Consider the following 27,208-nt stretch of genomic DNA (forward strand, 5'->3'; position numbering starts at 1 on the left):
TGATATCTACCCAGAGAATTTCCCCTTCCTGGTAGTGGAAATACTTTTCCCCATGATAGGGCGGACAATCAGTGTCACCTTGGACTGCAGCAAGCAGCAGCAGGAAAGGCTGAACTCTACCTCGGGGCACATTATCACTGCCAAATCTCTGTTAATTCACTGGTAGTTCTGATATGTCATTCCTGTGGCTCTGGTCAGGAAAAAAAAATCCCTCATCGTCAAGGCTTCAGTCTGACAACAGAAATGAAAGAGCGGTGTGTTTGAAATCTGCCCTCATAACCAGAACCAAAACCAACACTTTTAGTTAAAGAATAGGAGAGCCATTTGAATCAGCAGGCTCTACAGCCTGTCACTGCTTGCATTTGCTTTGTTATCAGCACATACATTCAAATGCATGTTTGCAAAAGGGTTGTGGCAGCCCAGCCTCCCCTCCCCCTCTCCTCCCATCTCGTTTAAATTGTGGGGAAAAGCAAGAAAGTGTTTGCCTATGATGAGATCTCTGCCTACTTTAGTGCAAGCTGCTGAAGATCATTAGTACCATCTGATACTCCTTATTTGTAAGCAGCTCTGCTGGCTTCAGGTTCATTTCCTGCTCCACAATGAAATGCTGCCAGATATTTTCACACACTCTGGATGCATTGTGTAAGAGGGGGCAAAAAACTTTGGCAACTAAGCGACTGCCTGACCATCTAATAACCCAAACAGCTCAGCTGTTGTATGCAGCAACCCAGCCTTCAACCCAAACCACATGCCAAGAAAATCGATGAAGGCCAGAGAGCTTCACAAAGTGGGACCTGCACCCTTCCCACAGCCTGACAGTGTATAACAGGCAATAAAAAATATGGGACACCTGGGGCAGGAATTGATTGCTTGTATTGTCACATAAGGTGATGCAGTGGACACGTGCTGAGTCCTCATCTTGAGATGCACCCTTCCTTGGTAAGGTCAGCTACATTTCCACACAGCCACACCGCTTGGCAGCCAGCTGGGAGGTGCACACCACCACTCAGATGTTAGGTCCGCTCCTGATTTCTAGCTACTTTTGATGGAAAATGTGTTGGTAACTCAGAGCTTCTGCTTTGATGTGGGATTTCCAAACAAATGAACAGGAGATACATGTGCCCTCTGATTTCTGGCAAATTTTCATACAAAATGGGCAGAAAATGGGCCCCTAAGTTGTGTGAGTGCAGCTGCATCCCATGAGGTCTCCTGGGGCAGCTGTACTCAGAAGCCTTCAGGATGTGACCCATCTCTCACCAAGGGTGTGATGGTAGGGAGGGGCTGTCAGTTTAGTAGTATTCACCATCCTACCACTGATCTGCAACACGAATCGTGTTTTTGGGAAGTGAGCAAGAGACTACGTTATTAATTAGGTAAAGTGGTAGCTTTGGCTGAACTGTTTGGTAAATACCAACAACAGACAAAAGAGCACCCTAAATGAATGAACACCTAAAAATGAATATAAGGGGTGTACTGTCCTCCTGCCTGAATTTCATACGCTCTAGGAAAGTCTCACTCATTCTTTCTATTTCAGTTAATGAAAATTTCATTTCAAAGAAAATTGAAATGCAATGAAAAAATGTATATTTAATTTCAATGATTTTTTAAATTATTATTATAAATAAGCACTTTATAGGGTACCTGTGCCTTTGCTCCTATGTGGTGGCTGAGGATGACTGCACTGCCTCTGTTGGCATCACTAATGGGAGCAGAACTCCAACCACCAGGCTGTCAGAGGCCAGGGCAATGCTGCAAGCAGGCTGTGACTGGCTGCACCCCTTCATTGCTCTGCCCAAGCAGCAGAGAGATTATTAAAGGCAACTACCTCCAACCAATTGTGGAGGCTTCTAAAAGACACTATGATGGTGTGTGTAAAAACCATTATTCTGTCCAGTTTCTCCACCTGAAGGTGTCTGAGAATGTACAGGAGTATGTCCCCATTCCGTGAGCAGCCCATTGGAGTTGAGAGCCCAGGCATCCTTCCAGGTGGGGACCTAGTCCCCTTCAAGGATAGTCAGTCTCCAGATTGGTCAGGATCAGCCCCACCAGGAGCTTGGCAGCAGTGAAATAGCGTGGATTAACATGTGCCAACCTTGAGCTGCCTGGCTCTGGTCAGTCTAGTTCACCAGTAAAGTCATTGTTTATAGATCTATCTTTAATTGCACGTGCTTTTTGTTTCATATGGTGTTATCTATGAATCCTACACAAAATATAATGCTTCTGCTTAAAAGTAACATTAAGACATTCTAAACTGGACTCTCACTACTGTCACATTAGACTATAGGCATGTGATTAAGTAATTTCTCTTAAATTAGACTTCACATAAGAAACCTCTAACTGACCTGCTTTTCCTTCTGCTCCATGCTGGTTGCACATTAAAACTCATTACTTCAAACCATCCTGACAGGCATTTGTGCTGATAGTCACAGTCCATTCTAGCCAAGAGTTCTGGACACATCCAAATGTGCATGACTTGTTTCTAGTCTGAACTGGCCTCTATTTAACTTCTAACTGTTGCTTTGAGTTATGACTTTCTCTGCTATAACAAAGAGAAACTGTTGGAAAGTTTCAGTTTTGTAAGAGTGATTTAATTTTAAAGACCAATGGTTTTCTCTGGACCCTGTAAAGCTTTGCATATAAATAATCTTGGATTTAAATACCTGGAACACTGGAAGCCTCTAAAATGGTTCTATGTATGGTGAAAACTACTACAGTGTTATGTCTGTCTGCACCCAGTCTTCATAAGCCTTGAACTGCCCATGACATTTATATTAAAATCTGTAAGTGGTTTTTCAGTTGCCGTAAACCCATAATTTAGGGCATGATCCTGCTTTCACTTGCACCCATATTGGTTTCTGTAACTCTCCCACTTCCAACAGAATCTGCTACGTGTGGAAACAGGTGTGGAACACACCTGACATGTCAGCCTGGTTGTTGATAGTTTCATGGAGTCTAGGGGTAGAAGGAACTGCTAGATCACTTTGTCTGACATCCCTGTTATGGAAATCCATCCAGCTATTCTTGTACTGGTCGAATAAATTGCACTGAATTGAAATGTAGCTTCCAAAAAAGCCTCCAAAGGATTTCAAAACATAGGAATCTACCACTCCCCTTCATCATTCAGATAACTGTTTAAAGAAAGCTTGCTATTAAACTGTGCCTTATGACTAGCATGAATACGTTTGTCTTCCTCTTTTAGACACAAAGAATCTTATTTTCTCTCATTTTCTTACTGTGAAGGTAACTATGCATTGCAAAGCGTTTGTTCCATGCTTTTCTTTTTGATAAGCTCTACACAGTAGCTGATCTGCAGTAAAAGAGCCTGTATAAATCCTTACCTGAGGGATGATGTGAGATAAGAGCCCTCACCTTCACTGAGGGACCACCTCCGCTCCTGTTCTCCTGGCAACAAGGCAGCTGTTTGGGGTAATCCTGCTGTCAGCTACCGCTGGCTGCTTGTTTCCACCCAAGAGCAGCCTTGTCCCCTGCACAGCCAGTTCACACGTGCACACAGGAGATGGCTCGGCTCTGCCTTCAGAACAGGTCACTGAAGGGATCAGTGAAGCACTGCAAACTCTGCTGTTCTAAGGGAGGGAGTAGATTGACATGTGTGTGTGTGTGTGTGTGTGTGTGTGTGTGTGGTGTATGTTGGAGGCAAGAATTCACATACTTAAGGGTGACAGTGAAGAAGAGAGGAGGAAATGCGTACGGAGCCATTCCCTCAGGGTAAAAGTGAGTACTCATGGTTGCTAAAGAGTGGCTTACGTGCCATCAATTCATCCACTAATTTGATCTTCAGTAACCAATTTATTCAACCATAGCCTATGCCAAACTCTCCCAAAAATATATTTTGTCTGACCTCTGTCAAACACACCTATCATCTCATTAAAAAATTGTTAGGCTAGTAAATTAAGATTATTCTCTACAGCTGGTGATAATGTATGCCTGTGGACAGTGACAGCCAAGAACTCCCATTTCCTCATTACTTATGATTATAAATCACAATTAGAAAGCAGGGTTGTTTGATAATGGTAACCATGTAGATGTAACATAACATATAAACGTAGATGTGATATAGTTCTAATGAAACACATCTGCATCTGGTTTCTATAGGATTGCGTGGATTGGCATTAATCATATCCTCCTACTTTTAATTCCTTCCTGGTAGGCAAACCTAACTTACCAACCTACATTATCCCGCTTGCCCTGACAGGGTGATCACACAACATGAGGTATGGCTGAGAAGGAAATAGCTGTGGACATGAGAGACTCACCATTCCCATTATGTCATTTTCTAAAGAAAAATTTTGGTGTGATTTAAGTGCTGCTATTGATGCACGAAGATTTGTGCCTCACCAGGCTCTGTTTCCTGATCCCTGTTCAAACCTAAAGAGCATGGGATTAAGCCAACGGGACAGTGTATTTCCAGAGTAATATACAGTCATCAGTAAAGGAGGTGTGCAGTCTAAAAATTTAAACTGGAATTAAAAAATTTAAACTGGTGGAATTAAAAACGAAAAAAAAAAAAGTTAGTTCCTTTGTAACAAATGTTCATTTGAAAAAATTAATTTGTAACATTTGGTTATTAACCAAACTAAACCAAACAAGCCCAGTCTCCTCCTGAAACCTCATTTCAGAAATTGCCCTAGAAACGAAGTCCTCTGTGCAGGGCATACATGTCCCTGAATCAAGACAAGGCAACCAAGCGCCCGAGGAACCCAGAGACACTGGCAGCAACAGCTCCCCAAGGCACAGTGTTGAGGTAGCAGTGTTGAAGGATGGACTAGGGACACCCATGTTACCACTTAATCCTCTCTTGCCTCTCTGATGTCAGGAGATCACACTTTAGGACTCACATAGACATCAAGGACATGGTTACGCGTATGACAGTAGTGGAGCTTGACGAGGTAGCTCCTTGCCTGGATAAAAACTAAACATTTATCGTTATTCATGAGCTGCAGTGATAGGACAAGGAGCAATGGCTACAAATTGAAAGAGGGGAAATTTAAGTTAGGTATTAGAAGGAAAATTTTTGACTGTGAGGGTGGTTTCCCAGAGAGGCTGTGGGTGTCCCAACCCCGGCAGTGTTCAAAGCCAGGTTGGATAAGGCCTTGAGCAACCTGGTGTAGTGGAAAGTGTCCATGGCAATGGGAGGGGTGGGACCAGATGATCTTTAAGATCCATTTCAACTCCTTAACATTCTATGATTCTATGATCATGTTGTAAGCCTGGCTTACACTACATATTGGCTAGTAGGAAGGCTGCTGTGGAGAGGGCGTCAAGTAGCCTTCTTGACACCCTTCTGGCCTTCTGGAGCAGACACTGCAGTGTGTCCCTTGCCTAATGAGAGAGACTCTGTAACAAAAGATAGTGTGACACAGATCATTTGGAGGTGGTTGGAGTATGGGAATGGGGCTGTCTAGGGAAGAAGGTCTGAAAAGGAGGAATGCCTGAAAGCCCTGATAGACTCCATGCTTGCTAAGTCATGCTGTACTTTCAAGGACACTCTAAACCATCAAAAATCAGATGGTTGCTAAAAGCAGTTGTCTTGCTTTCACCCTGCCCAAGGTACTTCTTACATTTTTGCTGTTCCCTCTCCCCAAATAACTAATTTCTAACCTAGGTTCGTTCTCCTGATGTTGGAAAAGGAATAGTGAAGGCAAGGGTGAAACAGATGCTTTCCCTGCCACATTGAGGTTAAAACTGCTCACAATACTGACTTAAACTATCATCAGACTTGTTATTTTAGACAGATGGATCATTCAAGGATCTCAGCTTTGATGCAACATCCTAAAGCCACTCTCCCCTTGGAGCACACCTGTGCTCTAACCACTTCCACAAGGTAGGTTCCCAAAAAATCTCCAGTCTAGGTAACCACCGAATTTAAATCAATTATTTGCACATGAGAAGCCCCCAGAGGGCTCCGAAGTTTTCCCACACGGTAAGGTAACGACAGGCGATAACTCGGCAAAGAGTCACCTCCGGATTTCCCAACGGTGTCTGGACACGGCTCCCTTTGTGGGCGCGACGCCTCAGAGCAGCGACCTTTGTGGTCCTTGAGAAAACAGCACGGCGGAATTGGAAGCTGATCCCCGCCATCCTCCCCCGCGGGTCCCCGCCAGGGCAGGGCGAGACGCGGCAGCGCCAGCGCGGCCCCTCTCCAGCCCCGCACCCGGCGCTGGGGGATCCCGGACCCCGCGCTGCTCCACTCGCCTCAACAGTGCCACCCAGTGCCTTTTTTGTATCATCTCAAGTGGAAACGGGGACTTGAGAGCGGGGAAACCCGCCTTTAAGGCAGAAGGGAGTCACAAGGAGCGAGTGAAAGCTGCTGGTGAGCAGCAGTGGGGTGTGCTGTGAGTTGCGGGTGCCCCCGGCTACCGGGAACCATCGACAGAGAAGAGTGGACAATTCTGATTTAAAACAAAACAAGTCAAAACCACCCAAAACAAAACCCCCAAACAAAACCCACGCCACAGTTTTCCAGTTTTTTAATGGCCTAACGTGTTTCCTAACGGCTTGTTTTAACGCGAGAGGCATGGGTATGAAGGTCAGTGGGAGCTTCCTTGGGTCTTTGCTACAACAAATGTTCCCGTGAGTGAATGGGTAAAGCAGGACTGAAAACTGAAAAGTTCATCCATTCATAGAGGCAATTCCCCTATTAATAAAAACCAGCAGCAGCAACAACTGTCTCAACCGAATAGTGGCTGTGGGAGGGACGAGTCCCACACCCCAAGCCGAGGGATGCAGGGAGTAGGGAAAGTGGGGGCTTCCCCCAGTGCGGGGCATGAAGAGGAAACCAGTTGGTGGCAACATATGTGTATTGCATTTCTCTGCAAAATTTGCAAGTAGCTAATTAAATTTCTGACGCTGAACTGGTCCTTGGCTGAGATCATTTCAATGGGCAGGGTTGGTTGCTTTTTTTTTTTTTTTTCCTCCTTACAGGAGTTCCCTCCCCTCCTTCTTCCCATCCTCCGCCTATTAAAACAACTCAAGTCTCACTTGTTAAAAGACCCCATAACGTGGAAGAGGCAGAAAAGCAGCAGCAGCAGCAGGAAAGGAAAAGACGTCTGGAAAATATTACCCGTTTGCTGCTGCTGCTGCTGAGAAACCTCATTGAAACTGTTACTCGGGCAGCAAGGTATCACCAAAGAGACTTTATCTGATGCTGTACATCTCAAACTTTCAGACGCTGCCTTGCAACTTCTCCAGGCTCCTGGCTAGTCGGGTTTGAAATAAGATCTTCAGCTTCGACCACGAGAAACTAACTCCTAATTTATTACTTCTAACTTTATTATTATTATTATTTTATTATTATTATTATTACATTATTCGGGGAAAAAAATCCCACAACTTTGAGCTAGAAACTGAAGCAGAGAAAGACAAATACATGGTAATTGTGAAAACACGTGGGAGAAAATGAGTAGGACTGAATAGCCTTAAACGACTTTTTTATTATTTTCATTTTTAATTATTTTTTTTTATTTCTGAGCGTCTCAGTAAGTCCCTGAAAAGTGCGATTTGATTTTTTTTTACCTCAAACTTGGAAACTATTCAGCGGGAGCAACGGTACGTGAGACCACACAGTTGGCTGGAGCCCCTCTATGACCAAAGGACAGAAGGACAAACAAGGTAGGTGATTTATGATTACGCTTCTGTCAGCTCAAGAGCAGAAGACCCCCTCCTCCCATCCCCACTATTCAAGGCAGGAAAGCTGAAACAGATCCCCAGAATACGAGTGGGGCTGGGGGAGGATCTTACCGGCTTCTACGCTACACCTATTTCAGCAATGAATAGGACCGTCGTGAGGATGAATGAGGTTTTCAGCTTCAACCCCTCCTCCGTGTAATCCGTTTAAGACATTGCTGAGCTCCAAGATCGGAAGGGGGGGGGAGGGGGGGTGTAGAAGGACGAGGTAAGCCACCAAAAACAAAACCTCCCAAAAGACCCTAAAATTAAAATCTGGAGCAGGTTAGGCAGCTACTCCACTGAGCCCAGAAGGGAAGGCTAGACCAGCTGAGAACCCAGATGGGGTTCTCTCCGGCAGTTCCCCGGCTGCGCATCCAGGGCCGGGCGGGGGACGCGACAGGAGCGGCGGGAGGGATGGGACTGAGGGAGGGAGGCGAGGCGGCGGCGTGGGGCTGGAGCGGGGCGGGCGTCCCGCCCCAGAGCGGTGAAACCAGCGCTCCCGAGCCGCCGGGGCGCCGCGCCGAGCGCGGAGGGCGGATTCCCGAGCTCGGGAGGTTCGGGGAAGGCGGGATGCAGGGGGCGGGGGCTCCCAGCGCCTCACGCCCGCTCGGCCCCGCCCCGGCGGGGCGCCCGCCGGCCAGACCCGCGCTGGCGGCGGGGGTGGCCGAGGGAGGGTCGCACTTCGCGGGGGGCGAAGGCAGCGCCAGCGCAGCCTGGGACGGCCCCGCGGGGTCCCGCACGGCGCGGGTCCCGCCGCCCCCATCGCGGGCGGAGCGGGGCCGCCCCCCGTGACGTGGCGGCGCGGGGGATCCCCGGCCCCGCCCCCCCGTGACGCAGCAGCACCGCCCCCGCGGGCGGCGGGGCCGGGGATCCCCCTCGGAGCGGCCCCGCCGAGGTCTCGGCACCGCCCGCCGAACGGCGCGGCCCCCGGGCCCCTCCCCGGCAAACCCCATCCCCCTGTCCCCGACAGCCCTGCCCGGCACCTGTCCGAGAGTCCGGTCGTGTCTCTCGGGCACTGCAGTGACTCACCTCGCCACGCTCCATAGCAGTGCTGGCAGAAAGATTTACCCCGTTCCCCTTCCCCCGAGAGGACCCCGATGTAGTACAGCACTCCCGATGGGCGTTGTCTTAGTCTAGAGGAGGGAAAACTGAGGGGGGGATCTCATCGATGCACATAAATATTTCCAAGGTGGGTTCCAAAAGGATAGTGCCAGACTTTTCAGTGGTGCCCAGGGAAAGGATAAGAACCAGTGGCCATAAACTAAAACACAAGTTTCACCTCAACATGAGGAAGAACTTTCCATTGAGGGTGGAAGGGCACTGAAACAGGCTGCCCAGGGAGGTCATGGAATCTCCCTCTCTTCTGGAGTCATTCAAAACCCACTTGGATGTGTTCCTGTGTCACCTGCTCTGGGTGACTCTGCCTTGGTAGGGAGGTTGGAACTGGATGATCTCCAACCTTAGCAGTTCTGTGATTCTTCAGGGCTGTAGCTATACCACATCTCCCAGGGCTCAGCTGCTCCTCTGTGTTTCGCTCAGCTTCATTGTCTCCTTCCTTAAGGATCATTTTTCCATTGGCACCCATGCACTTTTTCAGAAGTGTAACATGGGTGCCTCGGGTTCTTTTAGGTACTGGTTAGGTTACTTCATCTGAGGGTGATGGCAGTGAAATATGTTCTCTTTCCCTGAAAAACTGCAAAATTCAGCACTCCCCCTAGGCTAGAGGAGTTTTGTCTCTGGTGTCAATAAAGCCAGGATTTTATCTCAGGGTAGTAAATCTTTCTTACCCTGCATGCAAACAGAGAAAAACCTGAGGAAAGGTTTTCCCAGTAGAAAGAGCAGCTCTGCTGGTTTCAGTGGAGTTTTCCATGCAAGTTCACTAGCAAAAAACTGTGGCATGAAAGGACATTTGCTTCAATGTGTTGCTATTAAAGATTAGTTTATAAAGCAGCAAAGTAGTCCTCCATTCAGTGTAGTGGGACTTGACTACATCAAACAAGGTATGACCAAATTACAAGATAATAAGCTGTGTACAGCAAATAAGTATTTATTTGCTGGATTCAGTAATGAAGTAGTCAAGTTTGTGCATCCATGGACTTCATAACTGGCAAGCAGAAAATATTTCTGAACTAGATTTTGTTTAACCATAGTCCAAAATACCTGAGTAGCAGTATGATTTACTCCCTTTTTTTCTTAAAGCATTTGTTTGGGGGGAGTTGTTGGTTTTCTTTTGCTTTCTTTCTTTTTTTTTTTTTTTCCCTAATTTAACAACTACTCTATCACTGTCTACATTACAGTCAAATCCAACCAGCAGCTGTAAAATTCATTCCATATTGGTTACTCAAATCTGTAGAAGACTAAATTTAGGCAGTTTAGTGGGAAACATACATTGATCAGGCAGGAGATTCTTGATTTGCTGATCAAAGCCTGTGCATACAGATATACTTTGCCATCATTAGTAATCCTGTTCTTTGCTTTAAACTTAACCCCAGAGTTAATTTTAGACTAATGTGAGCCTTTTCCAGAAGATCAATAGCATAACAAAATCTGGAAGTGATAAATAACCAAAAGTATCAGATATAGTAACTGTGCTGTAATAAATATGTACAGATGGAGCACAACTCTTCCGTTCCCTCTCTGCAGGCTGTAGAATAGAAGAGGGAGTCTGGACAGCTACTTTTATGCTAGTAATTAATGTTTACCTGGAATAATTTGTACTCCAAGGATAAATGATTTAATTTATCATCAAAATAAGGTTAATAATGAATATAAATATTGGCTGGAAAATTGTAAGCCTCCAACACCATGTACACACACAGAGTGTGTGTCTGTAGGGCAGATACAATATGTTCATGCACACAAACACACACACAAACACACACACACACACACACTTGTGTAATTGAAGCAGCTGCTCTGATGAAGCCAATGCTATTATTCTCATAAGTAAGGATGGAGGTTTTAAGGCTTGTAAAGATGACATTCTTCCCTTGGTTGTGCGCAAAATAGCCCTTGGTAGCTGTATGCACTTATAGCCACGTGTGTCGGCTTTTATGGTGTCAATCTCACTGATCTCAGGCGTCCTGTTGGTTGAGAGTTGCGTTTTTGTTGCAGACAAATCCGTACTGAGTATACCTTCAAGTGAATATAGGCAAGGAAAATAGGAAATGGTGTGTTGGGTAACTAGAGAAATGGTGGATCCCATATCACACCAGAAAGAGTAACACTGCAAACTATCAGTAACCTAAGCCTTATGAAGGGTTTTGTAGACCTCCCAAAGCTTCCTGCATGATCATGATTCCCATTTTACAGGTGAAGTGAATTCCCTCACCTAAGGTTACCCTGCAGGTGAATAACAAACTAGGAACCAAATCAAAACTATCTGGGTCCTGATCCACTCTTAGATTCCCTAACGTAAGAAATGCAGTGGTTAACACTGACCCATCTAACAACCTTCATAAGGGAGCTTAATCTCTGTAAGAAATTTCTCAAACATATACATACATTTTTATCTTGAGTGTCCCAGAAATAGTTATCTTCACAGAGAAAGATTTTTTTTTACGCCTTTACTACAAAATTGCAAGATATATTATCCACTGATTTCCCTCTTCTGCAAGATACCTAAATGCACACTTATCTTTAATGGCATGCTTACATGTTTTGCTGAATCTAAAGCCTCAGCATTAAGGTTCAGTAGATGTTCAGAAGTTCACCTTTGATACAGGCATGTAAAAATGAGACATTTTCAAAGGTTTTTGAAAAGTCCTGTGCTCAGGACTTCTGGTTTCAACAGGGATTGCAGACAATCTGATCTGCAGACCTGTGTGTGAAGTTGATTTGTATTATCAATTTATTTTGAATTGAGAGTGTGCTATTGAAGCCAATGCTACAAATGCGCCCCCTCCAACTAAATTGCTTGAGTTTCTTTTGCGAAGCAATCACTGGGCACCCAAACTAAATTCCTCTTGAATGAACTAATGGCAAGGTGCACTCCTAGGGGATACTTCTCAGGTTTTAAGTGCATGGAGTCTGACTATACTTCGTTCAGAGTAAAACATGAAATGTACGGAGGGTGCAGTTGGGCCCTCAGCAGATCTGTTTCTGTAGTGTTAGACTATTTGCTGATGTGACCATAGCCCTAGATGGCTAGAGAGAGGCACAGATCTTTTGAACCTTTATAGGTAAAGGGGACTGTGGTGTGTGGGCCTTGGCTGGCTGCATAGTGCCCTCCCAGCTGCTCTATCCCTCCAGTCCTCAGCAGGATGTGGGTAGAGAGAATACGATGGAAGATCACCTGGTAGGCTGAGATCAAGGCACCTTAATAAAGCAAAGGCCGTGTAGAAAGTAAAGGAAGACAAAAGATTTATTCTCTACTTCTCATCAACAGGTGATGTTCAGCCACATCCCTGAAGTAGGGCTTCAGTACAGGTAGCAGTTGCTCTGGAAAAAAAAAAAAAAAGCCATAATAAATTCCTCCCCCTCCTCCTCCTTTTAGCTTTTATATCTGAGCAGATGTCATGTGGTGTGGAATAACCCTTTGGTCAGTTGAGGTCAGCTGTCCTGGTTATGTCACCTCCCAGGATCTTGCCCACCCCGAGTAAACTTCTGCAGGGGAAACACTGGAGAGACAGCCTGGATGCTGTGAGAGTACTGCTTAGCAGTAGTCAAAACACTGGTGTTCTCAACGCCTTCTTAGCTACGAATGCAAAGCACAGCACTATGAGGACTGCTGTGGGAAAAATTAACTCCATCTCGGCCAAATCCAATACAGGGAAAACATTTGTGATTGAACTTTTACTGTTGTCTCCTAGATAGATATTGAATTTTGCAGCTTATGGCTGAGATTTTTTAAAATGTCTTCATACGTTTGGAATTAATAAGTGCTAATTCTTTCAAACAACCTTCTAAATCATTACATGTGATATACAAACTTTCTGTGACTCCCCCTCTTGCTTTTTAATCTTCAGGGGAAAAGCTATCCAAAAGTACTATGTGGTAATGTTTAAATGTTATGCATGGAAAGTGATTTCTGACAGAGATGATGTAGTGATCTGCGTCCTCATGTGTTACAAGCAAACATAACTTCAGTTTGACCTCCCATCAGTCACTTGCTCCATGTTATGTATCAGCAGATGCCAGGCACCACCTGGTTGCTTCCTTTAGAATAAGGGAAGAGACTTCAGATAATACTGATGTCTTCAGACACCAATGCACATATGGTTTCTGGATACTTATTTGACCCTATCTGTTTGTTACCTTCTTGATGTATTAGTAAAAAAATACACTTTTCTTTTTTTCTCTATGCCTCCTGATTTTGCAAAGGGATGAGTTGTCTTCAGGTCCTGTTACTCTCAGGAATCCATGAAAGCTGGTTAATAACCATATGGACAGACTGTGCTATATGATTTTGGAGTGGTACTTTACCGTGGAAGTCACCAGCATTCTTTGCTGAGGAAAGACCCAGTCCAAAGCAGGACATAAGAACCTGCTGAATTTCAATCAAGTGTCTAGATCTTATTAAAGTTAGATCTATGTAGCATAACTACAGTTAACTGCTAGCCTAAATATTTCTCAGAATAGAGAGAGCTGCAGCATATTTTGCTATGTTCTTCTAATCTGAGATCTAAGGCATTATTCAGTCTGAGAAAGGAGTGTGATCTCTAGTGCTGAAGTTAATACCCCCATCATTATATGTAGAGAGTAGGTATCACTCATTTGTTAACCTGATTTTGTTTTCTGAAAATGATGTTAGAAGACTACAACTTTTAGTCATGCCAGTTCTTGATCTTAATGTAGAATAAGTTCTCCTTCTTCACAGGTTTGACAAGAAAATACTCTTTTTGTGGCTTTATCAGGGTGCCAAAAGAGACACAATGCCAAAGAGTTCACTAGGTGGATTCTGATGCTGAGTACATGCAAGAGTTCATTTATTGGCCATGCTTTTCCAAAAGAGTATCCAAAGAAAGGCACATTGGCTCCTCCTGTATAGTCAGCACAAGGCACATATATACTTGGGACCTCTTGGTGAATCAAAAATGTGTGAGTGAATCAGCAACAGCCTACACAGCATTAGGATTTAGCATATGACTTTCATTTTCATTTCTACTAGTTATGCCAGTGAGCACTGCTCAGCTCCATCCACGAAAGTAAACAGCTGCAATATCATGACAACAAATTGCTCCACAGTAGACTTTGAAGCCTCTTTACATACACTCATCTTGTTTATACAAAACTGGAGAGTGGTTGCTGGAGGCTGCATAAAGCTCATACTGGGCTCAGCACCATGGAGTTAGGGGAAGGTGCATGCAAAAGATTTAGGTGCCCAAATTGCAAAATAGAATTATTACGTTTCACTGTAAGTTGTATGTTCCTATTAATAATTCGCATGGGCTGGATTGAACATTGGGTGCAACCCAGTTCTAGCAGGAAGGCCTGAGAGCAACCAGCCCTAGGAATACCAAAAGTCCTGTGAGTAAACCTTGTCTTGATACATCTGTACGATGGGGAAAGATCAGACTTTCGGTTCTCACAGGACTGGTTTCTATTTGTCATCTGGATCCTACCTGAGTATGTGGGCTGTTAAGTCAAAAGCGGTGATAGACTAGAAAAGGCTAACTTTCTGAATGCTGATGTCTCATAAGTAAGAAAGAAACATAGTTACAGCCATGACAAAACTAAAGGCTTCGATCATGGATAGAAGCAGTTAATAGTAAAAACTAACTAGTGTTCATTTGAAAATTAGGTGTTTTCAGGATGAGGTAGTAGGTGAGTAGAAGACATTTAAGTTCTGAAAGTTCTGAAATTTGTACTGAATTTGTTAGGCCAGGCTAGATGCTCATAACAGCACTGTCTGACTTAAAAATCTCTAATGCAGCTACTCCCTACTCTTGGTGCTAGTATTTGACTCAGCAGTTCATTTTTGGTCCCAGACTTGTACAAGCATCATTTCCTTTTAACTTCTTGGCTCAGTTATTGGAGAAGGGTGGAGAGTTTTTGGCTTCTTTGCCATTGTTTGGGCATGTTCAAGTTGATAAAGATCATTTCTACTGGGCAAGCTATCAATAGCTCACGTGTTAAAGCTTGAGAATATTGAGCAACTTTTTCCAGAGTTTCCCTGAGATTCAGTCAGTTAAAAGACTATACATAAAAACCTCAATTGCACATACAAAGAGGAATGTTTCTTTGATGAAAGCCAGGAATTTAGATCAAAACATCATTTATTTTCCTAAGGATGACAGTGAAAGGATAGAAAAAAATGCTGTTTTATTAGCACCAGAAATCCATTTCTTGATCTTAAAGGACTGGGGGTCTGCAACAGAGGGGAGCTGGGCTGTAATGACAAGATCAGATAATTATTCCTTTTTATTTTCCTTTTTGCAGAAGCACTTCATAGGTAGAGAAAAGGAATAACAAAGTAGTATAAAAGATGCCTGGTACAGTATATAGGCAGTCAAATGTAACCACTCCAGATCCTAATCTAAATCCTGTGACTTCTACCCATCAGTGGTCCATTTATTTCAGCCATATAATTGTTAATGTAAGAAGGCTTTGCCCCCTACTCACTAATACAAATGTTCTATTTCTGGCAAGAGAAAAGAAGTGGTGAACCCCAAAAGGGGAAACAGGGTACAACTGCACTATTAATGAGACATTAACCTTGATGTTTATGACATTTTGCATGCTTGAGGGATTAGTAAACACAAGCTATTTGACTTTAGAGTAATCTAGAAGGAGATCCATTACTTAATCTGTTTTCTAAAGCAAGTCTAATTTAGGCATTGGGTTTTAGTTCATATATACCAGTGATGGTAAGCATATCTTTTCTTAGGCTTCTCTATGACCCCCACTGTGAAAAATTTTCAGACAGGCCAGAGCAGGGATGGTCCCTTCTGCTGGTGGATGATTACAGCACCTGTCAGAGCCTAGCTATAAGTATTCAAGGAAGTCATAAAGATAGGGTCAGATTTCTTTAACAGTGCCTCCAAATATACATTTAAGAGGCTTCCCTCTGTCTTGAAATTCAAGACCCTAAATAACCAGTGGAAAAAAAGTAAAGTCTTTGTAACCTCAAACTTCATGTTCACCTGGTTTTATTTTTATTTTGTAAGTGATTCTCTGTTGGCTTTTTTTTTTTTCCAAGCCTGTAACTTGTCAGACATATATAATTGATGACAGCTATGTTGCTGCACCTTGGTAGTAATTTTTCAGTAAAGAGTTAAAAACATATATGATGTAAGGAAGTCCTGTTCCAACTTCAGCTTTGGCCAGCAGATGGTGAAACAAATATGATCAGCAGACGAGTAAGATGATAGCAGCAGGGAAAATATGAATAATAGCAAGAAAACACAAATATTAAGTCCATTACTCTGAGAGGATCTAATTCAGCAAAATACTCAAGCATGAGCTTTATTGAATTGCAACACACTTGCTGGTTTAGCCTTAAACAGACATTATCTGGTTTATGTCCTTCACATTAAATGCATCCATTGACAGAGAACGTTGTCATTAACTTCCTGTAATTCTGAGAAAGCATAAAATTGTTAATGTGATTGTCAACAGAAAGCAGTAAGGTAGCAATATAATCTGCCTGTCTGCCTGTCTACAGTGTTTGTCTCATGAATACCAGAGCACCCTCCATGCCAGCCACAGCCCAGAGCTTAGGTTAGAAGATTTTACAGCCCAGGTAACCTAAGTATGTAGAAGTGGTTAGAATCAAATGATGGCCTAATGAATTTCTGAGTCCAGGGTGGAGTCTTGGCTCTGTTAAATTTAAGAGTATTTTTGCCACAGACTTAATCTCAGTCAAGCTTTATCCCCTATACACACATGCTCACGTGTGCATATGTCTATGTACACATATGTATAAATAATACATTTTTGCAATGGTATTGAGAAGACCTTTTAAAGCATATGTCTGATTATATAAATATAAATTATAAATATAGTCAGACATCTGTTTAAAAAATTATAAATACATTCAGACATCTGTTTTAAGAATGTCTTTCCAATATTTTTGCAAACATAACTAAGCGACTGAAACAATTCAGGGTGGGATGCAGTCATGACATGGATGGGGGATGAGGAGGGGCTGCCCAGACATTCAGCTGTTCCACTCTCCTGTGACTGTATGAAGTGAGTGGTGGCCCAAGAGCCCCTTCTCCAACCTCCTGAGGGTAATACGACAGAGCGCCTCATCCAGCAAGCCCAGGCTGCCAAAATAAGATCCTGACACAGACAGCAACTTCTGTGAGGACATTACAAATAGCAAACATCTCTGCTACACTAAGTGCGTTTGGGTCATCCTTTACATGGAGAAATTACTGCAAAGAGATGTTAAGCTGAGCAAGGTGATGCTATAAGTCTGTGAGCCAGAAGCTCAGGGTGTATCTGTTGACACTGAGCTCTGTGTTGTGGCCATGTGAACCGCTTATGAGACCTCACATCAGCACGTGGTGGCTCTGCTAATGGTTTCCCTATCTTCTTTGCAGATGTATTGTGAGAGGTTTATATGTATCCTGAGAATACTTGGAACCACACTCTTCGGAGTGTCCCTCCTGCTGGGAATCACCGCTGCTTACATTGTAGGCTACCAGTTCATCCAAACAGACAACTACTACTTCTCCTTTGGACTCTATGGTGCTATTTTGGCATCACATCTCATCATCCAAAGCCTGTTTGCCTACCTAGAGCACAGGAAAATGAAACGGTCGCTAGAGACTCCAATCAAGCTGAACAAAACAGTTGCCCTTTGTATTGCTGCCTATCAAGAGGATCCTGACTACTTAAGAAAATGTTTACTTTCTGTGAAAAGATTGACCTACCCTGGAATTAAAGTTGTTATGGTCATTGATGGGAACTCAGAAGATGACGTTTACATGATGGACATTTTCACTGAAATCATGGGTAGGGACACATGTGCCACTTATGTCTGGAGTAATAACTTCCACGACAAAGGTCCGGGTGAGACGGAGGAGTCTCACAGAGAAAGCATGCAACACGTATCTCAGCTGGTCCTGTCCAACAAAAGTGTTTGCATCATGCAGAAATGGGGTGGAAAAAGAGAAGTAATGTACACAGCATTCAAAGCACTGGGGAGAAGCGTGGATTATGTACAGGTAGGTATTAGAGCATCAGGTCAGTGCCAATTCAAACACACTTTGAAAGAAAGCAGCTTTTGTATATTTTGTGCAGCATGTTAGAGGCCATCCTAGTCCCTGATGAACACAGTGCTCCTTTCAGTCTGTTTGGAAACAGCTTGACCGTTAAAAGGGTATTTTGCTAGCTTTTAAAATGGCCTGTCTATCTGTGACTATGTTAAATCTGTGCACCAGCTACTGGAGAAATCCAAAATCCTCCCCCAGCCTTCAGTACTGCCCCCAGATCCAAACCATTTTGCTTCACACAAAGCCAGTGGCCTCCTGAAAACCCCATCTGTGCTCCTGTAGGTCAGGATCTTGGGTAAGGCTATATTTTGTGAGGTTGTTAGTGGCCCCATGTGAGCAGACAGACAGGTATTTGATGGCACTAGGGAATATCTCAGAGCAGTGGTGGAGTCTGTAAAAAACATGAGGATATTTTAAAGGCAGCAAAGGCTATGTGGAGTATTCAATGAAAGGGTCAATGTGCAGATTTGAAAGAAAGATTTCTTCAGCTAAAGCCTGAAGGAGCTTTTGCTTCATCACTTACAGCTGCATTACCTCACTCACCGAGACTTGGCCTTTAAAGCCCTTATGACACTATTCACTTAAAAATGAATTAGGCTGGGTCCTCTCTCCCTGTTTCCAAAGCAGCAGAGACACATTTCTTTCCAGCTGCCTTGGATCCCCTGAAAGATTGTCTATGCTTTTGCCTTACTTACATGGGAGCACTTCTCACTCCTGCAAACAGCTCTGCTTATTGTGGGAAGGGGAAGAGGTCATGTATATGGAGGAAGATGGGTGGGATCAGGATCTCTAGGTGGACACTAAGGTCTCTTCCTTATCCTTCAAGGCCAACAAGGCTCATTTGACTAATCCCACTGAATATGAGATGATCTTCCTAATGAACCACCCTCAGTTCTTCCCACTTTCTCCCAAATTCAGAGCATCCAGCAGTCTCCTCCTATGGAGCTCCCCGTGAGATGCTCTCTGCTGGCTCAGGGCAGCTGCATGGCTGAGCCATATGTGTTTCTGGGGTCTGTGCCCAGCCTTGTGTGGGTGTGTGTATGCTCTGCACAGCACAGCATCCACGTGCACAGTGTCCAAGGGATGTGGAGAGCCTGCCAGTAGCTGGACTGAGAGCAGCGAGTCTTCCATGCACAGGAGGGGCAGGAACTGAAGAATGCCAGGAACCTCTGTTATTGGAGCTGGGAGAGTAAGGCGAAGATTTAAAACCCATCCCCTACCACTTCCCAGGCTGAAACTAGTTTATGCTTTGAAAACAGTGGCCTTGAGTTTTCCATTCTCTGCACTTCGATTCTGTCCTGTGAGGAACTAAGATTTTCTCTATTAGCATGGGTTTATAATCACTTCACATGGAAATACCAGATTGCAGAGAAAGAAGGCAGAGAGGAAGCTGATTCATTGCAAGTTTCCTCCCTCCGTCTAGCTCTTGCATTTTTCAGGGAACCTGGAAAAAATGTTTCTATTTCAACAGTCACAGCATAAACTGAGAACGTGGAAGAGATATTTCTGGTCAGTTGCCACTCCTGACCGGGCTCAGAAGTCCTAATTAATTAGTCAGGAACTGTAATACTGCTGTGAGCAAAGTCTGCAGTAATGACTAATGCCACAGTCATATTTACAGTTACGTCTGTAATAGAAATGCAGCACCTTGGTGGCCCTGGATACTACACAGTCATGAAGCAATGTAGCTAAAATGTGGCTTTGTTTTATGAATGAATGAAGGCTGAGATATTTTAAATGGTTCTTGGGGGGGCACCCAGGGTAAATTACTTTAAACAGGCCCAACATATTAAAGGCTAAGTAATCTGCATCAGTGATCAAGCACTTTAAAAAGTGGACCATTCAGCACCACTGTCCCCCCTGAAATTGTAGGCCCTGAAATTGTATGGTTCTTAAAAGACAGCTTGGGGTTTTGGAGAGGCAATCATAAGCTGTCAGACCAGTGCAGATAACAAGCTGTTGCCATTAGTAGTGTTTCACTCCTTCAGTACCTGAAACTGCTGTGAAGGCTTATTTCCATCCTGGAGGAGGTTAGCAGTGTGCAAGTAATCAGGTGGAGGAGTTAAACTGGCAGATGTCATTGGTGCAGAGCTGGTTGGGGCAGCCAGGGTGCAATTCATCTTGGCTTGATGGAGGTACCTATGAGGACAGTCCAGCACAGGCTGAACTCAAAGCAGCTTGGATAAGCTGTCACTGGCTACAAAAAGTATCTAACAGCTCACTTAAGGTCAACCATCCCTTTCATGCAACTCTGTGACCCAAGGCAGTAATTTTTAGGTCACTCAGCCCTTATGTGGAAAGATGGCAAACTGCCTCTTGGGCTGTCTTGGGCCACCCCTGGCTGGACAGACCTCAGTGGATTTTATTTGGGTTCCTGAGTGTCTGTCTTTGGGAGTGTCCTCTTTTCACATGCAAAAACCTCATTCAGATGGAAAATAATGGCTTGTTAGGTTTGTCCCAGAACCCCAGACATGTCCACTGTGCTGGCATGTCCAGGACATGTAATGGTAACTTGTAAATAAATCCAGTGTTTTCCTCATTTCATGTTAGTGATGGTTCTCATGGGCAGGCCTTTCTGCTGTAGGGAAATGCATCTGATGAGGTGGGGGCTGCTCAAGGGACAGCTGCTGGAGGCAAAGCAGCTGGGGAGGGAGCTGATCCCAGCCCACCACTCATGGTCACAAGAAATGAAGTGCCTAAATCTGCCTGAGCACCCTGGGAATTCAGCAAACTACAGATTACCTGTGCAAAACTCTCAGCAACAGGTCTTTCCAGGAAGCCCCTGGTGAAATACAAGCATCCTTTCTCTGTTTCAGTAGAATTGTTTTGCTCCCTTTCTATTACTGTCACTGCCACTGATGACAGCTTTCCACTACAGCTGGAGGCACATCTTGGCCAGGTTACAAAGGTGCTCCTTGGGAAGAGTCCTTTGAGGAGAGGAGATGGATTCATCAAGTTAGTGCAAGCTGGAGATGCTTGTGGCTTTGCTTTGGATGGAAATATGAGAGCTTTCATGACCTTTATCCTCTAGGCCCCCTCTGAGAGAGCATGGAGGGGAGCATGTTGGCAGACTCCCCCCTGCATCCAAGCTGTGCAGCCCAACTATCTCGGGTAACCTCTCCTCTTGAGCCTAGTCTTGAGCCTCAAAATGCTCTCCTCCCCCTTTACAGACCAGACATGAAGGTAATTGCTCCCCTGTAGTGAGAGAACTTGGGTTGAATTGAAAGTTTGCACAGAAGAACACCAAAATTAAGATATCTGATACAAAGCCTCAGCAGAATCTGTCTTAATATGCTGTTCACGCAGAGCTACTGACTTTAGAACCTATTGACCCCATCTGAAATCACAAGAGTCAGTGTGGGGGCAAACTGGAAGCAGTATGAGAATTTGTAGGTCTGGATTCAACCAGTCAGAGGATTGTTTCTGGGACAGTCTCCGCTCCAGTTCCTGGGTGTCTGTGAAGTGAGTTCACACATGATGTGGGCGATGCTTTCAACACCAGCAACTGCGACAAGGAGACACCCACTTGTTTTAAACAGGCTGCAGCCCATGCTGTTCTCCTCAGAGCAAATGAAAGCAATGCCAGCTGCCTCGCAGACCGGCCAGCCTGTCTGAGCCCTCCTCCTACTCTCCAGGGGAAAGCCAATTTCCTAATGTACACAGAGTTTAGTTGACTAGGAGTGTTTGTGTAGCTGAAATGCCTTGTGTATGTCATCTATTTCAGCCCTGGTCTTGTGGAGTACTGAACTTCGGGACTCACTCCTTCTGGCCTTACATATTTTTTATAAGAATGCCAGAGAAAAATAGCAAATAATTTCTATATATCAAATGTCAAGTCACAGCACTACTAATAACTCACCAAACATCTAAAATTAAAAATGAGTTTGCACTGGAATCCGAGATACATACCTTACATGAATTGCTAAAACCTTCTGTGAGTGAAAGAACTATTAGGTTTCTTCCCAGACTCCTACTTGACTTTCTTCTTTCTTTTTTTATAACAAGTGTCTGGAATTTACCTCCTCACTCCTTCCCTCATATGGCAGTGGGAAACATTTGACCAGAGTTTTCCAGCTGTGCAGTTGATGCAGGGAAACCGTATGCTAGGGCTCAACAGGAATCTGCTGCACACCCACAAATGTTATCTTACTCTGTGGTGCCCCATATCTCATTCAGTGAAGCCAGCCCAGTGTGTCAGGAAAACAAACAGATCTGATACAGAAGAGAGGATTGTTGGAGGGCACAGCCTTAACAAGGTCTCTGTTTCATTCAGCACCACTTCTTGCCACCTGGTACAAATGGCCTTTAACAGAAATATCAATGCAGTCTCCAAAGTCAGATTTAACTGCATTCAGGAGAATATGCACTTAGAGTCATTATAACCACTTGCATAATTTTTATTTTCTTCTCTAGTGTACTCCTTAACCCATTTTTGTTCTTGTTTTGTCTTACTTGTAGGTCTGTGATTCAGATACAATGCTTGATCCAGCCTCATCAGTGGAGATGGTAAAGGTTTTAGAAGAAGATCCAATGGTTGGAGGAGTTGGAGGTGATGTGCAGGTGAGTACAATTTTCAGATAGAACAGGGGGGGTTCCACAACTATTTGCATTGCAACAGATTTCCCTGCCTGGAATAGTGTTGAATAAACTAGATGTGTATATACTATATGTATATATATAAAATAGGTGATACCATTATAGAGGCTCTTATCATACCTTAATCTTTCTGTCCATTGAATGGAAACTCTTACTCTTGTATGTGAGCACTGTGTGGTTTTAACACCCACAGCAAGCAAACAAATATTATTCTGTCCTTTATATGTAAAAAGCAGGGCACTGGCATTATCAGGACTGTTGTGACATTTTTGAGTCTCTGGGTATAACTGCTTGCCCAAAGCACCAAAGCAAAGCTCCAGGGGAGCAGGGAATTGAGAACAGGTCTCCCAAAGCCACGTTCAGCATCTCAAGTACTTCTGTTATATTACCACTGTCAGTCAAGATTGTTAAAAATAAAAGCCATTTTGAAATGTTGTGCGCTCTGGGTTTCCCCTGCATCTCTGGCAGGCAGGGCAATGGAAAACTCCTGCGTCAGACCAGCTCCACATCTGTTAGGATTTCCAGCATTGCCAAGTTTGGCTGACAGCCGCAGCAGAAGACTGTTGGTTCCTTTTGACACAACTCCTTCTTCTGCACTTTATAAAGAAAAATGTGTATGAATATTTCAAATGGCCTTAGGATCAGTCCCCCATACTCCGTTGGGCTTTTTATGTGAGACAGAGAAGAAAGGGCCATCTATATGGGCAAGCAATTACTAATGAATGTCCCAGTAGTCAGAAGTATTTCAGGCATGTGGCTCTCAACTCCAGAAATGAGGATTCCCACAGAAACCTGAATAACTTGGGAGCTCCAGACTGACTACAAACCAGGTGTCACACTCACCCAACACATGTGAGATGCCAGACATGTGTGAGTACAAGTGCAGGCTAGCAGTACAGGTTCAGCTGTGACAGTGAACATTCATAAGCATCTGCAGAGAGAGGTAGGAAAGACATGTTTCCTCTGGGAGGAAAGGTGACAGAATGAAGGCTCTGGGCTTTTTTTTTTCCCCTGTTCATTTTCCAGCATACACCAAATACATTTGAGCCAGGCTCGAGCCTATCTCCAAGCCCCACTGCTTCTAAAATGGTGTGGAATTAAACTGAAACAGAGACAAGATTGGCCCATGGCCTTTGACAGAAATTAGGGCCATCAGAACAAGAGACTACTTAGTTACTGGGCAATGCTTTCTAGTTGTAGAAGGCCACAAGTCCCCCTGAAAATCCCCACACTGAGAAGATGTAGGTTCAAAGCTGGCACAGCCACCCTGCCACACACTTCCTTGCTGCATCCTTAGCTGTGTGCTGAGAACCTGGATGCGAAGCCTCGGACTTGTACATCTGCAGGCACTCGTACCTCCACCGAGTGTTCTACTCCTAGACTGTGCCCATGTTGTATTTTAAGTGTAGGTCTGAGCTTCAGGTGAGCTTTGGAGTGTGAAGAAGAGAAAGACTGAAAGCTTTATGCAGGCCAAAGGATTGCAGACTCTACTGGGATATCACCTTATGTCTTGGGACAAAGTAACAGGGCTGGTACTGCAGAGGCAGAATAGGTTGTTCTTCAGAGGGCCTACTGTTGGATATGGGAACAGTCCAGGGTCAAACCTCTGGGGTCTCACAATACCAAAAACGTAGGGCAAAGATCATGTGCTCAGCTTTTCTCATGCTCCTGCACAAGAACTTTAGGAAGGCTGGAAGAACTGTGAGTTCCAAAGATGGGTGTGGGGAGAAGAGCAGAAGGAGGCCATGTCTGGGACTCCACCAGCTCTTCTTAGACATGTCTGAGTCCAGCAGGTCTTTAAGTGGGGGCAAAGGAGAAGGAAGAACAAGACAGAAAAGAAGGAAGTTTCTTGGTGGAAAAAGGAAAGTGTGCGAGGAAAAAGAAAACATCTTGGTGGAACATACGTTTGAAGGCTTCATCTCCCCCTTCCTGTCAATGTTCTGGCTGAGCTGTTTGCATAGCTCTTGGGTTTGCTGTGATCTGGGCTCAGGAGTGAGGTTCGCACCACATTTGGTCCAATGGTTCTCCAGTCTCTGTAAATTTCTTGTCAATCCAATGTTCATGTGTTCTGTCTCAAGAGCTCATCTAAAATGAAAACTTTTTTTATTTTGCAGATTTTGAATAAATATGATTCCTGGATCTCCTTTCTGAGCAGCGTGCGATACTGGATGGCATTTAACATAGAAAGAGCCTGTCAGTCCTACTTCGGCTGTGTACAGTGCATCAGCGGACCTCTGGGAATGTACAGAAACTCTTTACTCCATGAATTTGTGGAAGATTGGTACAATCAAGAATTTATGGGCTCCCAGTGCAGCTTTGGAGATGACAGGCATCTAACTAACAGAGTGCTAAGTCTGGGCTATGCAACAAAATACACCGCTAGATCCAAGTGCCTTACCGAAACACCGATAGAGTATCTCAGGTGGCTGAATCAGCAGACACGCTGGAGTAAATCCTACTTTAGAGAGTGGCTTTATAATGCAATGTGGTTCCACAAGCACCATTTGTGGATGACCTATGAAGCTGTAATCACTGGATTCTTTCCTTTCTTCCTCATCGCCACAGTCATTCAGCTCTTCTACAGGGGAAAAATCTGGAACATCCTCCTCTTCCTGTTGACAGTTCAGTTAGTTGGCCTTATAAAGTCTTCCTTTGCCAGCTTCCTTAGGGGCAACATTGTCATGGTTTTCATGTCACTCTACTCAGTGTTGTACATGTCAAGTTTACTGCCAGCAAAGATGTTTGCAATTGCCACGATAAACAAAGCAGGGTGGGGCACATCAGGAAGGAAAACCATTGTAGTAAATTTTATAGGACTTATTCCAGTCTCCATTTGGTTTACAATCCTCCTAGGTGGTGTAATTTTCACTATTTACAAGGAATCAAAAAAGCCATTTACCGAGTCAAAACAGACAGTTCTCATCATTGGCACAATACTCTATGCATGTTACTGGGTTATGCTTTTGACTTTGTACATGGTTCTTATCAACAAATGTGGCAGGAGGAAGAAAGAGCAACAACACTACGACATGGTGCTAGACGTATGATGTTTCTGTGGGAAGTTACCCAGAGTTGTAAAGCAACCCAACGACCTTGTAGTATCTGTGGCATCAGACATATGTTGCCAAGGGAAATGGATCGCTGCTGCTGGGAACAGGACACTTATATTCCTCTGGGTTCATTTTCATCCTGCCAAAGTAAGAAAAGAAAAAAAAAAAAAGACACAAAATATTTTTTTTTTCCAAGGGGGGCAAGAGACGCAAACCACACAGTTTCGACCTGTTCGCAAGAAAATGGGAGAACTTCTATGTTTATGCACTTTTTTATTGTGCATACGCCTGACAGTGTTACGTTCTATATACCTCACTGGTCATGCTTATGTGTGTGGACAGAAAAGAAAGGAGTTTGGAGAATTTGGAAAAGGACCTTAAAACCCCTTGCAACCTAATTTATGAACTTCTCTTTTTTTATAGTTCTGTTTATAGGAAGGGTCTTTTGTTTTAGGCTGCCAAATGTAATGCCAAAGGTAAATTTTAAGAGGCCATTGGCTGAGCTGTATTTTTATATTATTGTATTATTTGTGTGTGTGTATTTTTAAGCCAACTTTTTTTTTAAATCACATATTTTATATTTTACTATCTGCCAAAAAAAGCTGCCTCCCCAACATTTTGTTCTTTATCCTTTTTAAATATATTTAGGGAAAAAAAAATCAAACTTTCTCCCCACAAATTTCTGCTGAAATGACATTGTTCACAACAGAAAAAATAAAAAGTCTTTCTGCATTTTTGCAACTAAAAAGTCTCTCTGCATTTTTGCAACTAATGAATGGTTATTTCTGTGAAAAAACATTTAAATGTGCTCTTTTAAAACATTTATTAGGAACGGCCCAACTTTGTCAGGTTTTGCATACAAGCATATTTGTGCATAAAAAAGGCCAAAGGGGTAGATATGTGCAATTTGGGGTTTTTGTTTAGATAACATTTTAAAAGGGAAATTTGCTTCTCTCCTGAGAGCTTAATATCCCTGGCATGCACAATAAACCATAAGGCAAGGCAGGCCTCTGTGCCACTGGAAAAGACATTGCTATAGAAAGACTCCCACTGATTTTATATGGGACTTGAGGAGTCAAAAATTTCTGATCTGGAAAAATATTGGGCACCCAAAAGTGCTGTTGACTTCACTGATTGTTGTAGTTGTTAATAATCTGCTAGTACCAAGCAGATAGTTCAGATTGTTTATTTAAAAAAAAAAAATACATGGAAGGAAAAACTTATCAACACTTTCAAAATGTGTGTGATGTACTATAAAATTTCTGCAGTGCCCTTCATATAGTTTACAGTAAATACAAACATCAACTTCTCTGACGTCCAGTGTAATACAGACCCCAGTACCGAGCCCAATAATTTGTGTTTGACTAGAACATATCTACTAGAAAGGAAGCCAGGTTTTTATTCAGAAAACATCAAGGCTTAGCAAGTTCATCAGTTCCTTGGTGCCTAATAATCAGTCTTGGACATTTATTTTGGACCATGGTTTTGAGAAACAATATTCAGGACTAAATTCTGCAGTCCTTCACCAGCCAAAGGAATGTGGCATTGAGCCTTAATATACTCTATAAAGAGCAACAGAAAGCCAGCTGCCCTTTTTAGATTCTGGTATTAAAAGCACTGTGGTAAAGCAGAAATCAGCATATGATGCTTAAAGAACTTAGAAGCGTTTTCAGCTTCTCTATTTTATGCAGACATGAATAGATTCTGCTGTAG

The 27,208-nt window shown here is 43.7% G+C and overlaps 1 protein-coding gene across 1 annotated transcript; it reads left to right on the forward strand.

Moving 5' to 3' along the window:
* The first annotated feature begins 7,049 nt into the window (after positions 1-7,049).
* On the forward strand, positions 7,050-26,086 carry HAS2 (hyaluronan synthase 2). The gene is made up of 4 exons (XM_027884919.1): positions 7,050-7,629; positions 17,175-17,801; positions 22,308-22,409; positions 24,560-26,086. The coding sequence occupies exons 2-4, from the start codon at positions 17,175-17,177 to the stop codon at positions 25,490-25,492; spliced, it is 1,662 nt and encodes a 553-aa protein (XP_027740720.1). The 5' UTR covers positions 7,050-7,629; the 3' UTR covers positions 25,493-26,086.
* Positions 26,087-27,208: the final 1,122 nt, after the last annotated feature.

This window comes from Empidonax traillii, unplaced genomic scaffold (genome assembly GCF_003031625.1).
Source record: "Empidonax traillii isolate 1590-97213 ecotype Southwest subspecies unplaced genomic scaffold, ASM303162v1 scaffold157:size2224338, whole genome shotgun sequence".
NCBI lineage: Eukaryota > Metazoa > Chordata > Aves > Passeriformes > Tyrannidae > Empidonax > Empidonax traillii.